At 41.3% G+C, this 14,508-nt stretch overlaps 1 protein-coding gene across 1 annotated transcript in view; it reads left to right on the top strand.

Moving 5' to 3' along the window:
* NEB (nebulin) overlaps positions 1-14,508 on the top strand; it is a 200,311-nt gene that overhangs the window by 118,963 nt on the left and 66,840 nt on the right. The window contains 18 exon segments of the mRNA XM_038565199.1: positions 602-805; positions 1,125-1,229; positions 3,231-3,335; positions 3,436-3,747; positions 4,456-4,560; positions 5,113-5,211; positions 5,407-5,508; positions 5,655-5,762; positions 6,184-6,495; positions 7,830-7,934; positions 8,038-8,142; positions 8,518-8,625; positions 9,418-9,525; positions 9,621-9,734; positions 10,368-10,565; positions 10,959-11,063; positions 11,745-11,849; positions 11,946-12,050. Coding sequence (XP_038421127.1) covers positions 602-805; positions 1,125-1,229; positions 3,231-3,335; positions 3,436-3,747; positions 4,456-4,560; positions 5,113-5,211; positions 5,407-5,508; positions 5,655-5,762; positions 6,184-6,495; positions 7,830-7,934; positions 8,038-8,142; positions 8,518-8,625; positions 9,418-9,525; positions 9,621-9,734; positions 10,368-10,565; positions 10,959-11,063; positions 11,745-11,849; positions 11,946-12,050 — 2,505 coding nt within the window.

The following is a 14,508-nucleotide window of genomic DNA, read 5'->3' as shown; positions in this document are numbered from 1 at the left end:
AGCGCATTCCTACAGAATGACCAATATATGCAAAGGGAGAGGGCTGTATACGAACCACAAACCAAAAAGCCAGTGTGGTCAGAATGCATAGGTCAAAGGGAAGCATATAAGATGGTGCTAGATTATCATCACCTTCTAGTCCATGTAAAGAATTTGATCTTTTTCCTAAGGCCAGTGGGAAACCATGCAATGGGAGGAATGTTGTGGTGTCAGATTAGAATTGTGAATTTTATAAGGATCGTTCTGGCTGCTGTGCAGAGAACTTATTGGAAAGCCCGTTATTATTGCTTTAAAAGTCCACCAGAGCTAGTATGAGGTTACTTAAATATTATTGAAAACCTTCCCTGCATCCCATAGAGAGAGAGCTCCTTCTGCATCATTCTGCTTTATGAGTGCATAGGTGCCCCGCCACAGAAAAAGCAGACTAGAACGTTGCTGGGCTCTAACGCATCCTGCTCTGCACATGATGAATTGTGTTTGTTGGGCCAGTGCTCAATTTTAATTAGTTTGTGGGAGGTAAAATATACCATAAAACTGCTTTCTTACTTTATCATAATTAAAAACAAACCCTGCCTCTACCTAACTTTGTTTTCTTTCCCAGGCCATCTATAAGGCTGACTTGGAGTGGTTACGTGGCATTGGCTGGATGCCCGAAGGGTCTCCTGAAGTGTTGAGAGTCAAAAATGCTCAGAAGATCCTACTAGACAGTGTCTATCGGACACCTGTAGTGAGCCTCAAGTACACAAGTATTGTTGACACACCGGAAGTTGTCCTTGCTAAGTCGAATGCTGAAAATATTAGTATTGTAAGTCTCTTTTCCTCATCTATGTTAAAATTAAGTCATGTTTGTGACTGATAATTAACCCAGTAATCTATCTGTAAAATGATACCATTGATGATTTTAGGTTTTAATATGTAATGTTAGTAGGATTGTTTTATTGTTATTTATAGATTTTAAACAAAAATATTAATTTCATATTAAATTTGAGTAACTTAGGTGAAAAACTTTTAGGTGTTTTTCCTTAATATGAAAAAATTTGGGATCAGAAAAGTTGAAAGTTGTGCACTGAACTAGAATAATTAAAAATTGCAAAGTAATGTTGTTATTGTGTTTTCTTCCGCAGCCAAAGTACAGAGAAGTTTGGGACAAGGATAAAACTTCAGTCCACATCATGCCAGATACTCCAGAAATTAATCTCGCTAGAGCCAATGCTCTTAATGTGAGCAATGTAAGTACCTCAACAGACTCCCTTTTTGCTTAGAAAGTCACCCAGTTGGTGCTGTGATATCCCTGGGGAGCTCTTTATAGGCAAGAGAGAAAAGATTGGCTGGCTGGGGATGGGGAAAACTCTTTACCATCAGCCCTCTGACCAGGAGTGAGGAAAGGAGCAGATCCCTGGCTCTGAGTCACCCAGCAAGGTCAGCGACCAACCCGGTGAGCCAATGTCAATGTGACAAAAGGGAGAAGAGAATAAGTTACAGGAAAGCTGAAAAAGGAATGAATGAAGAGACATATGAACAAGAAAGGGGCATTAATGACAGATGAACACAAAATAATTATGGGAATTCTTTGCAAAACTTTATACAAATTAACTTTAAAACCTGGATCTGTAGGGGATTTTTAGGAAATCATAAATTACCCAAATGACTCCGGAAAAAGAATTAAAACATAGAGCAAGAAATTAAGATTATTAAGGACTCTTCTTTCTCCTCTCAGATGTCAGGGTCATCCAGGTGATCTCATAGGAGAATACTTTCAAAAGGTTAAGACTTTAAGTGATTGAGGATTGATCTGTGTTATCCAAGTTAGTAGATGAAGTTTACTCTCAAACCCAGATTTTTTTTAGTTCAGATAAAAAATATATTTGACTACACAGACAAAAATGTATTACATAATTTAGAAGAGTATAACAATATGTGTAATAAAACTAAATAAAAAGATTTTTAAATAACATAATAAGTTTACATTAAATATCCTTTAGTACATTGAAATATGGAGAATACTTTTTCTTTTGTACAAAAAGAGTCAATTGTTAAATAGGACCACCCAAAATTCATAAAAATACTTGAATGAAAATTCATACAAAACTTGCCTATACTTACAAGGGCAAAATTCGTGTGAGTACTCTTATTTCAAACATGCAAAGCCCATGAAACTCTTAAGAATTCAAATTCATCTCTCCTTTCTACACTGTTATTAAAGCTTCCATATTGATTAGTATGATTTCTGAATTATACATTTAAATTATTGTTATTTGAGTCTTTCTGACATTGTCAATACAGAATGATTCCATTTGAATATGAACATATATTTTAAAAACTGTAAATCAGCCACTACCTTAATTAACTTCTCTGTATAAATGAAAACACTCTGCATTTAGAAAATGGCTATTGTGGAGGCACTTGGGTGGCTCAGTTAAGCATCTGACTGTTGATTTCAGTTCAGGTCTTGATCTCAGGATCAGGCTCTGTGCTCAGTGTGTAGACTGCTTGAGATTCTCTCCCTCTGCCCCTTCCCTGCATGCTCTTTCTTTCTCTCTCAAATAAATCTTTTTTTTTTTTTTTTTTTAATGGCTACTGGGGTGCATAGGTGGCTCAGTCGGTTAAGCATCCAACTCTTGATTTCAGCTCAGGTCTCTTGATCTCAGGGTTGTGATCTCAGCCCACATTGGGCTCCACACTGAGTATGGAGCCTGCTTTAAAAAAAAAAAAAATGGCTGTTAACCTCTGTGCCACAGAAGGAACATCGAAAATTCCCAAATAATATTCATCGTCAACCGTATAAGAAGATCTAAGAAATCATCCTGGGAAAAACCTCCCCACAAAATGTTTATAATACTGAAGATTACAAAATTGAGTTTAATTCTAAAATTAAATAAATTGAATTATTGAATTAAAGAAATCCAGTAATCATCATTGTTTGATCTTAACTGTATTTCAATGCTGCCAATACACCAGTACAAAGAGCCATTAAGCTCTGTTATATAAACTGTGAACAACAACTTAGAAGCCATGATTTAAATTGGAACTCTCATCAAGCCCAGATCTTTGGACTCTAGACGCAGTTTCATATTCCAGGAGCGTGGTACAGAATTAACCTTTTACCTATTCCCATCTTAAATGATTCTGGGGTTTCAAACTGTCCTGCTTTGATATTAATTCTACTTGAACCCCTGAAGTTATCAGTACATCTGAATCTGAAATGCTACCTTATTTTTTCTCCTCTTCAGAAAATTTACCGCGAAGGTTGGGATGAAATGAAGATGAGCTGCGATGTACGGCTGGATGCCATCCCGATCCAGGCTGCCAAGGCCTCCAGGGAGATTGCCAGTGATGTAAGTGTGACCTTGTTTGACTTGCCCATTTTTAAGCAAACAGCCTAGGTGCGTCAGGAGCACATATTGTGATCCATCTGCTTTGTTTTTCCATCTCCAGTATAAATACAAGCTTGACCATGAGAAGCAGAAGGGACACTACGTGGGTACCCCCACTGCCAGGGATGACAACAAGATCCGCTGGGCCCTCATAGCTGGCAAGATTCAGAATGAAAGAGAATACCGGCTGCACTGGGCCAAATGGAAGACCAAGTTCCAAAGCCCTGTGGATATGCTTTCCATCGTGCATTCTAAAAATTGCCAGACCCTGGTCAGCGACATTGATTACCGCAATTACCTACACCAGTGGACATGCATGCCTGACCAGAACGATGTGATTCAGGCCAAGAAAGCCTACCAGCTGCAAAGTGATGTGAGTGGGCTACATTTTAGAATGAACTTTTCTACCATTTTGCAAAGACTCCCAGAAAGTTTATATCATTGAATTTTGTATCATCACGTCCTGTCTTTATATGCCAAGAGTTTGGTTTTAGTTAGACCTTGTAATATGGTGTCAGAAATCACCAAAGCCATGAAAGATTTAGATTCTGTATCAAGGAGTAAATGGTTGTGTGAATATAAATCTTAATCGCAACAGTAACAGTATAAAGACAACTACTATGAAAATATTATTTGTGGAATTCAAGCGGAACAGCAGAGGTTGATACCATAAGACAGACCGTGGCAGTCTTATAGGCACAGTATATAGGCACAGAGAAGATTTTTTAGTTGATAGAGTGTTTAAAAATCTTTGAATTAAGTTGCCAATGCTTTTAAATCAGGAGATTTGGAGTACAAATCTAAGATTACTTAGCTCTTTAGAAAAATCAGAGAATGAAGCTCTGGACATGCATTACCCTTTGGCCACAATAGCTGGAGCTGAATTGAGGCTAACCCCCTTTAAACAGAAAATATGTCCCCCAATTTTCCATATCACCTGACCTAACGATTTTATTTATGTTACCTGCCAGGCTGCTTGAGTATGTCATCCTTATGTTATATCTGTCCATCACACCAAGGGGTAGAATAAATAGGACCATGTGACCGGCGTTGCTGACATCACCCGGCCTTGTTTCCGCAGGCTGTCTACAAGGCGGACTTGGAATGGTTACGTGGAATCGGGTGGATGCCGAACGATTCTGTTTCTGTCAACCATGCCAAACATGCCGCGGACATCTTCAGTGAGGTATCACAAGATCTTACCCTGCCATTCAGTGCATTTCCTGGGAGACTGAACAAAAATGTACAAGCCAAAATGCAGCCGTTACCCATCCTCCATTTTAACAATCACAATTGCTGTCATTTATGTCAGACATACTTGTTCCCAAAACAATCCTGTACTGTCCCTATCACATCAGGGAAACACAACCACAGTATAATATGCAGTGTACTCAGCTGTTGCTTGGAACTGTATGAATTGAAAACTTCTTTTGTCACCAATGGCAGTACATGTGGGAGAAGTTTGTTCAGTTGAAAAAAATGTATTATTGAGTAACATGATGCATAAGATGATATATTATATGACTCTGGTAACTAAGCAAACCTACTTTAAAATCCATGGGAGATATGAGAGGCCAACCCAGTTGTTAAAAAATAAAATGCTAAAAAGTCTAATTTGTCAAGAAGGTGCCATTCAAATATGGCTCTCTATGCTTCTAGTAGAGAAAGACCTTTAAATCTTGTCTCTTTGTCCGCTCAGGCAGGACAAGCCATCTGAAAGATGTTTTCTTTCCAATAGAAAAAATATCGCACGAAAATAGAAACTCTCAACTTTACTCCCGTGGATGACAGAGTTGATTATGTGACTGCAAAACAAAGTGGTGAGATCCTAAATGATGTAAGTACATGGCTGTCATTCTAAAATTGTCAGATCGTGAAATGTCATTTCCAAAGATTTCCACCTACTTTAGCTCAGCGTGCAGTCATTGTCTGAGACACAGACTGTAATCATGAGATGATGCTAGCATTTGCCTGAACGACATTATGTTTCCTTAATATCAAGTTACTTAACCCTCTGGCCTCTCATTTCCAGATTAAATACCGGAAAGATTGGAATGATACCAAATCAAAGTATACCCTCACCGAGACCCCCTTGCTGCACACTGCCCAGGAGGCAGCCCGGATACTGGACCAGGTATGGGTTTCAGCCAGATGCCTGATATTCCTGGAGGGTGGCAGGGGGGACCGAGGACGATAATATAAAGGTGAGAAATGTATGCACATGACCAGCGCCCTTCTGACTCCTTAGGTTAAGCTCTGTTGTGGCTCTCTGTCTTTTAGTATCTCTACAAGGAAGGCTGGGAGAAACAAAAAGCTACGGGTTACATTTTGCCTCCAGATGCGGTACCATTTGTTCACGCCCATCACTCTGGTGACGTTCAGAGCGAGGTAATTCATCTTTCTACGAGTGCACGCTGGGGGCTCCTGGGGCTAGCAGGCCTGGCCAGACCTGGGGATGGTTGGAGTCCCTGCTCCCTTCTGGCCCTCTCTGTGGGCTTTGAGAGTGTTGTTTTGCTTTGTTGGCTTCTTTAAAAGCTATGGTTTGAGTGTTTACTCTCTTCTATTCCCTCACTTCCTTAAAATCTCTAAGCTTTCCAATAAAACATAGGCAGAATTAGAAAACGAATGTATTTTTTTTACTTTTAAATTGGTATTTCTTCATATTTATTATGTCAGTACTTTTTGTTCTTTATTCTCGGGGAGGCAGGTGACAAAAGGCTGAGGAGCTGTGTGTGCTGATGTTTCAAGCTCCCCTTTTCCTTGTCAAAACTGATGGAATCTCTGTTTTTTTTTTTTTCCCTCCCACCAGCTGAAATACAAAGCTGAACATGTAAAACAAAGAGGTCATTATGTTGGTGTTCCGACAATGAGAGATGATCCTAAACTGGTTTGGTTTGAGCATGCAGGCCAGATTCAGAATGACCGACTGTACAAAGAGGACTACCATAAAACAAAGGCCAAGATCAATATACCCGCTGATATGGTGTCGGTGTTGGCCGCCAAGCACGGGCAGGACCTCGTCAGTGATATTGATTACCGTAATTACCTGCACCAGTGGATCTGTCATCCTGACCAAAATGACGTTATCCAGGCAAGGAAGGCCTATGACCTACAGAGCGATGTAAGTGATTTTTGTTTCTTAATGACCTAGGAATGTATGGTGTACTCGGAGAGTTATAAGCCGCACTCTGGAAGCACCAGGCTTTGAAACTTTGAGCCATAAATATTGAATTTGTTCCCAGGAGGGAATTGAGGCTGAATCTGTTGTAGAGAAAGACCAGGAGCAATGATTGACTGAGAGCTTTGCCTTTTTGACTACGTATTTCTGAATAACTTTCAAAGCCAATTTTTTTAATTGGTTTTTTTGTTTTTGCATCATCTTTGACATCACCAACATCTCACATCGGCCTGGGAGATTATCAGCTGATTTAAAATAATAAGTGGCTTGGGGTGAGAATAGAGAGTGAGTTGGGATTTTAACAATGCTAGGTGGCAGTTAGCATAGACAAAGACCTGGGAAAGCCCTTTGCCAAGCATCTCTTTTCCTTCCGGCGTTTATGAACGACTTTTGCTTGCAAAGAATCAAAGCAAAAGGGAAACAAAATACTGATAAATTATCTGAGGGCCCAGAATGTGCTCACAAAGAGCTTTGGTGAGGATAGGGAAGAGAATACATGACCTAAGCCACCTTGCAGTGAGGCCTGAGCCCAGACCTCTAGCTGCCGCCAGCAGCTCATAAGGAACAGAAACTCCATGCATCGGCCTGATGCTCAGACGTACCCTGGAGCTAACCCACCTGGTCTTCTCATTACCACGTTGGAAACAGGAAGTCAGGCTGCCTGCCACGCAGTTGCTGAGCTTGAACTTGCCACCTCCCTGTTGCTGTAGCAGAACGATGGTTATGGACATTTAACCAGATCAGCAGCTCCATTGTGGTTGGTGTGGAGTGGGGAGGGGAGAGCTAGGCCTGGCCAGGGGGATGTGTCCCCTACTCTACCATACAGGAGCATTTAGTTGTATCACTTCCTTTATGTAGTTAGTCTAAAGGTCCCACATATTTCTAAGGAATTAAATATAAGTTCAACTAAAATCACACCCTCCTGGGTAAAACCCTTCCTTAGGCTCAGTGCTGAAAACAATGGCTCCCTGCCCGTAGCTCCCATAGCCCTTGAGTGTTCTTGCTTCTACACTCTCCACTTATAAAGGAATATAAAAGGAATCAGCAGATTCCTTTATACTTATCCCTCAAAACACCTAGTACAGTACTTTGCTCATAATAATAGGCTCACGAAATACCTCTCAGATGAACAGGTGAAATCATGATTGCATCAATGGATGACAGTCACTAGAGGGAAATCCTTAAAAAGCTCCTGAAAAAGTTGCTTCAGACCTACTGTCTGTAATCCTGTGCCTGAGTCATTTTTGCCTGCGTTGTATCTCTCTTCCTGCTCTCAGAATGTCTACAAGGCTGACCTGGAGTGGCTCCGTGGCATTGGCTGGATACCCCTGGACTCTGTGGACTACGTGAGGGTTACGAAGAACCAGGAAATGGTGAATCAGGTACACAAACCCTGTTCTTACCTAATGCCTGGCCGCCTTGCCTACCATGTGGGGGCAGGTACCCACTGGAAGGAGACCGGTCTTCATCTCTGTTTCCTTGCAGATAAAATACAAGAAAGATGCCCGCGACAACTATCCTAACTTCACGAGTGTGGTGGATCCTCCAGAGATTGTTTTGGCGAAGATTAACTCAGTCAATCAAAGTGACGTAAGTTTGCTTTGTGTACAGTGATGTGTGCATGGACTGGGGAGTTCATTGTGTGTCATTGACTGCATTTGCTCACCTGCAGGTAACTGCTTGTAAGAAAATGGACAGTGGGGCGGGAAACTAGAAGATCATCTCTGGTGGGCATGTCTTTAAAGTCACTAGTAAGAGGTGTACTGTACTCACTTTCAAAAAAACATCTATATTCTTGTCCAAATTATTCTATTAGGTAAAATGAACTGAAATCTAATCAGTTCATTCATTTTAAATCTCTAAATGTAGACTGATTATTATCTTGCTGGGTAGAAACTATGAAACTTTAAATATGCATTTATATTAACCAAAGATTTGAACTGGTTTTGTCTTTTCTCTCCTTAGATAAAATATAAAGAAACATTTAATAAAGTATTGAAGGGGAAGTATACATTTTCTCCAGATACACCATATATCACCCATTCCAAAGACATGGGAAAACTCTACAGTACTGTAAGTTTTATTTTATGTGATTTACAACTCAATTCTTAATTTTAAGCTCTTAATTCATCTTCTTGGCTGATTTTGTGAACAATTGAACTTATAAGAGCTTTCATTTTTATTGTGTTTAATCTTGTTTATTAGAAATAACTGCTCTTGTTTTTAGAAGTAGCATTTATTCGGCTGGTTTGTTTGTTTGTTTGTTTTTTTGTTTTTTGAGCTCCAAAGATGTGCCAGGCACTGTAGAAAGCACTACGGGGCTAACACTCAGAGAAGCCCATCAGGAGCCCATGCCAATGAGGGGGATGGACAGACAAATAGATAATAAGGTAGCAGGTGCTATACCAGCTGTAGGTGTGCAGAGGACTGAACACCCACTAACAGGGAAAAGAGAGGAGAAGGGCCAGTCCCTCTCTGGCAGTCATGTATAAATATCTCCAGCCAACAAATGGAACACTAATTTAATTCAGCTGAGTTAAAGGATGATGTGTGTGCGCGTAGTGTGTCTGTGTGTATGCCCAATGGGAAGCAATCTTTGGTGATTCTCTACCTGTGTGAAATGTATTTCCACTTTTACCAGAACTTAAATACAGCTATACTCTGTTATAAATGTCCTAAAACACCCTGATGTCTGTAGATTCCATCTGCAGTAAGCCAGAAGATGCTCCCGTACTCTTAGGTAGACGCAGTAAGGGCTCTTGGCCTTTAAACATAAATATTTTACCTTGGTTTTACCATTTTATTTTTAGCAATACCTGAAGGAAGTTGACTACAAACTTGCTGACACATATTTCTTTGTTCCAGATACTGTACAAAGGGGCATGGGAAGGGACCAAGGCCTACGGCTACACCTTGGATGAGCGCTACATTCCCATCGTGGGAGCTAAGCACGCCGACTACGTGAACAGTGAGGTCAGTGGTGGTTTTTCCTCTGTGCGTTCGAGAGTCTTCTCCGGGGAGCTGGTCCAAAAATCCCAGGGATTCTCAACGTTGTACCTACTTCACAGCTTAAATACAAAGAGACGTATGAGAAGCAGAAAGGCCACTACCTGGCTGGAAAAGAAATCAGTGAGTTCCCTGGTGTGGTCCACTGCCTGGATTTCCAGAAGATGAGGAGTGCGGTAAGCAAAGCTCACTGTGACGAGGATTTGAACCCTGGAGGGTGCTGTTAGGGCCTGTTGGTGACCTGTTCTTCGGTTGAGAGAGCCATGGGGTGGTGAGGAAGGAGTCATTCCTTCCCTGAGATTCATCCCCACCCCTGCTGGTTACCGTTGGTAACTATGGGCTTTCCTCCCTTTCCTTCCCTCCTCCACTTCCAAACCCACAGTGAAGTACCTGTTTGGAAAAAGGAGAAAACACAAGGTGACTACTTACCCCTGTATTATGAAAGGAAGGGAAATTGGGAACAAAGAATATATTTAAAAAGTATCTTTTAGGGATCCCTGGGTGGCGCAGCGGTTTAGCACCTGCCTTTGGCCCAGGGCGCGATCCTGGAGACCCGGGATCGAATCCCACGTCGGGCTCCCGGTGCATGGAGCCTGCTTCTCCCTCTGCCTATGTCTCTGCCTCTCTCTCTGTGTGTGACTATCATAAATAAATAAATAAATAATTTTTAAAAAAAGTATCTTTTAGCCTTTGTTTATCCTGAGGGTACTGATCTATACGAGGGATAAGACCCCGAGAGAGATGGATCTGAATAATTAACATTTTAATCTTTCTTCTTTTTGTCTTTAAAAAAAAATGTGCTTCTTTAGTTGAACTACAGAAGAGATTACGAGGATACCAAAGCAAATGTGCACATCCCCATCGATATGATGAATCACGTGCTGGCCAAACACTGCCAGTACATCCTCAGTGACCTGGAGTACCAGCACTACTTCCACCAGTGGACGTCTCTCCCGGAAGAACCTGGCGTTATTCGGGCCCGCAACGCGCAGGAGATCCTGAGCGATGTACGATGCCCTTTCTGCAGCTTGACTTAGTTACACCTTCACTCAACCGTGCCTTGGCCCCCTATGCTCCATTTGTCCCCGTATTCATAAATTTTGCTGCTTTTTAAAGCACAGTGGCACGCGTAACCACTTCTTGGTGTGAGAATCCCCTCTGAGCCATGTGACCCCTATGTTAAATATTTAACCTGTTTTTTACTCCAGACAAAACTTTAGCTCTTCCTCTCCTCCTAGGCTTCTTTAGGTCAGGGCGGGAAAGCCCTCCAGCTGGTGCGGGGCCCACCCTATGACCGCTAAGACCTCAGCACAGCCAGTGGCTGATGGGAAATTATCAAAATGCCCGATTATAAATTCAGTTAGTACCTGTCACCTCTTATCATGCCTTCTTTCTTGCAGAACGTGTATAAGGATGACTTGAATTGGCTGAAAGGCATTGGATGCTACGTTTGGGATACACCTCAGATCCTCCAGGCCAAGAAATCCTATGATCTCCAGAGTCAGGTGAGATCTTCCCAGAAGGACTGGCTCTCTGTGAGTCAGTGGAATCGTGGTGCTTTCAGTGGGGTGACAGCCAGGCCAGCCCTGTGCCCGGGTTAGAGAAAGCTGCTCTAACAGTACGTGAGCCGCAGAAACCAGAGGCCCCTGCCCGATACAGCCTCTCCTGATGACCTGCTCTGGTGTGGGACCTTCTTGGTTTTGGTCTCTCCTGGGGTTTAAGCGTTTGATGTTTGTACAGAACGTTTCCTGCGAGGTGTTTCAGAGTGAACCACCCTCAAGCACCTATACGGAAGTTGCTTAGGTTAATTTGCAGAGAGTAGAATGCAAATGCATGCTTTGACCTTAGGGAGGTAAGTTCTGAAGTAAAAAAAAAAAAAAAAGTAGATGTTTGGAAAATGTCCCCAGGATATGGTTTCGCTCTCCTAGGGTGGGGTAACAGATGGTTGAGGCACTCAGGGATGGGGGTGCATGCATGGAAAAGTCAACAAAATGACAGAGGATCTGGCAAAGAGCCAGGTTTTGACGACCATACAAAGTCAGCAGGAACACAGAATGATGGCGTCTCTGTTACTATTAAAGCAGAAACCCAGAATGAAATAAAGGCTCATCTAAGTTGGCACAAACCGCTGATTCTATTGGCAGACATGTATTTTACCATTTCTGGTGCCTGCGTTTTCTTTACAGATACTGTACACGGCAGCAGGTAAAGAAAATCTGCAGAATTATAACCTGGTCACAGATACACCACTTTACGTGACTGCTCTTCAAAGCGGCATTAATGCCAGTGAGGTGGGTCTTCTCAGACTTCTCTCCCAGGACAAGCCATTCCTGTCCTTCTGTATTTTTGAACAGCAGAAAAGAATAACCCATCTTTTTTGTGTGTAGGTGAAATATAAAGAAAACTATCATCAGATTAAGGACAAATATACAACAGTCCTAGAAACAGTGGATTATGACAGAACCAAGAACCTGAAGAATCTTTACAGCAGCGTGAGTTATTTTTCTCATCTTCCCTGGAGACAATAACGGAATAGTTGGGATAGGGACCTTACCCCCCAGGTTTTTTCAGGCATCTCCAGATTCCTACTTTATCTCATCAGTAGACCTAGTGACCATTAAATGAGCCCCAAGTGGAGTATCACACCATGCCGTGCATTGGCACAGATTTGGGAGCTCCTTCCTTATTGCAGGCGGGCACGGTCGAAGCTACGCTGCTACCCTCACCCTGAACTTGTCCTTCCCTGGCTTCTCCACAGGCGAGGGGCTTGCAGCCTACAAAGACACTTTTTTTTTGGTCTCTGAATTGGTTAATTCAACAAACTTTTTCTTTCTTTTTCTTTTTTTTTAAATAATAAATTTATTTTTTATTGGTGTTCAATTTGCCAACATACAGAATAGCACCCAGTGCTCATCCCATCAAGTGCCCCCCTCAGTGCCCGTCACCCATTCACCCCCACACCCCGCCCTCCTCCCCTTCCACCACCCCTAGTTCTCAACAAACTTTAAAACTTCATTTTGAAATTCTTTTAGATTTCCAGAGAAGTTGCAAAAATAGTCCAGAGAATTCCACCGTAGTTTTCTCTGTAATACAACCATGGAAACTAAATTAATGTTGTCACAGTGTTAATTATAGGCTTCATCCGGATTTCACCAAGGTTTTTCCACTAATGTGCTTTTCTGTGTCAGGCGCCAGCCCATTGCCCCATTTTGCATTTAATTGATAGGACTCATTAGCTTTCTTCAATCTGACCATTTCTTAATTTTTCCTTGACTTTTTCTGATTGTAACACTTTTGAGAGATACTTTCCAGTTATTTTGTAGAATGTCCCTCAATTTGGTTTTATATGATGTCTTATGATTAGATGAAGACAGTCCATTTTTGGTGAGCGTAACACAAAAGCTTCTCTGGCATCGTGGCAGGTGGGACGTGATGCCGGTAGCTGGTGATGTTGAACGTGGTGACTTGGTTAGGTGGCTGTCTGCTGAGCTTCTCCACTGTAATGTCACAATTTTTCCCTTTGTTATTAATACGTATCCTGGAGGGAGATACTTTGGGACTTGGCAGATAGCCTGTTTCTCTTCAAATGTTCTCATGTATTTTACCATCATTGATGGGTCTTGCCTGAAACAACTTTTACTGTAGAATATGCCTATTGGTGATTTTCTGTTTGTTTTTTTTTTAATCCCTCCTACATTTATTAATTGGAATTCTTCGGTAAGAAACAACCCTTCCTACCATTTGGGTTTTTTTTTTTTTCTTTTACTTGTATCAGTATGAACTCATGGATATTTAATTTCTTCTATGTGATGTAGTCTGATATGGTTATTTATTTTGTTGCTCAAATCATTTCACCTTTGCCCATTGGGCACCTTTCGGGGTGGCTCCTATAAGACCTTAACATACTCTGTCGTTTTTTGAGCACTTCCTTACATTCTGGCACCACAAGATATTCATCTTGTATTTTCCCTGTTCCAGACCCTCCTCTTTCCAAGGAGCCCTGGTCTATGTATTAAGGATTGGCATTTAAAAGGCAAAAATCAAAAAAATAAATAAATAAATAAACAAATAAATAATAAAAAAAATAATAAAAGGCAAAAATCTAAGCACTAGGCGTGCTCACTGCTGCTGGGACCCTTATATGGACAGAGCTTAGAAATGTATTATGGATACTAACCTCTGTATGCATACGTATCAGTATTTATTTCCATTGTCTAATTATATCTATGCCTTAAACCATGAGTTCCTATTGATGCTTCCTATATCATTCAACACCACAGACTTTAGACTATCTCTTATTTTTCCAACTTGTGGCTTTTTTTTTTCCCTAGAAAGCCTGGCCCTCATTACCTATGATATGTTTGCTTATTTGTTCAACTTTTTTTTTAAAGATGTATTTATTCATGAGACACAGAGAGGCAGAGACACCGGCAGAGGGAGAAGCAGGCTCCCTGCACGGAGCCCAATGTGGGACTCGATCCCAGGACCCCGGGGTCATGCCCTGGGCTGAAGCCAGACACTCACCCCTGAACCCTCCAGGCACTCCTATTTGTTGAACTTTTATAGGCACATAGTTTTTAGGATTGCTAACCCATATTCCTGTGAGAAATAAATGTACTAACTACAGTATCTTATTTGGTTATTTTTGTCTATAGCTTAATGAGTCAAAATACCATTTTCAAAAGTAAACTAAATTGTTTTCTAACTCCCTTCAGCATAGTCTTGTCATGCATTTGTAACACAATTAGGTTTGTTATGATTTGTATTCCATTGGCATCCCCTTCCCCATTCTGCTTGATTCTGTTTTAATTTACACACAGTAAATCACTCTTTGTAGTATATAGTACTACAGGATTTTTTTTTTAAAACAAGATTTATTGATTTGAGAGAGAGAGCGTGAGCAGGAGGAGGGGCAGAGAAAGAGGGAGAAGCAGACTTCCCTCTGAGCAG

The sequence above is a fragment of the Canis lupus genome, chromosome 19 (assembly GCF_011100685.1).
Source record: "Canis lupus familiaris isolate Mischka breed German Shepherd chromosome 19, alternate assembly UU_Cfam_GSD_1.0, whole genome shotgun sequence".
In the NCBI taxonomy this organism is placed as follows: Eukaryota; Metazoa; Chordata; class Mammalia; order Carnivora; family Canidae; genus Canis; species Canis lupus.
This window is presented reverse-complemented; position numbering and strand designations above follow the sequence as displayed.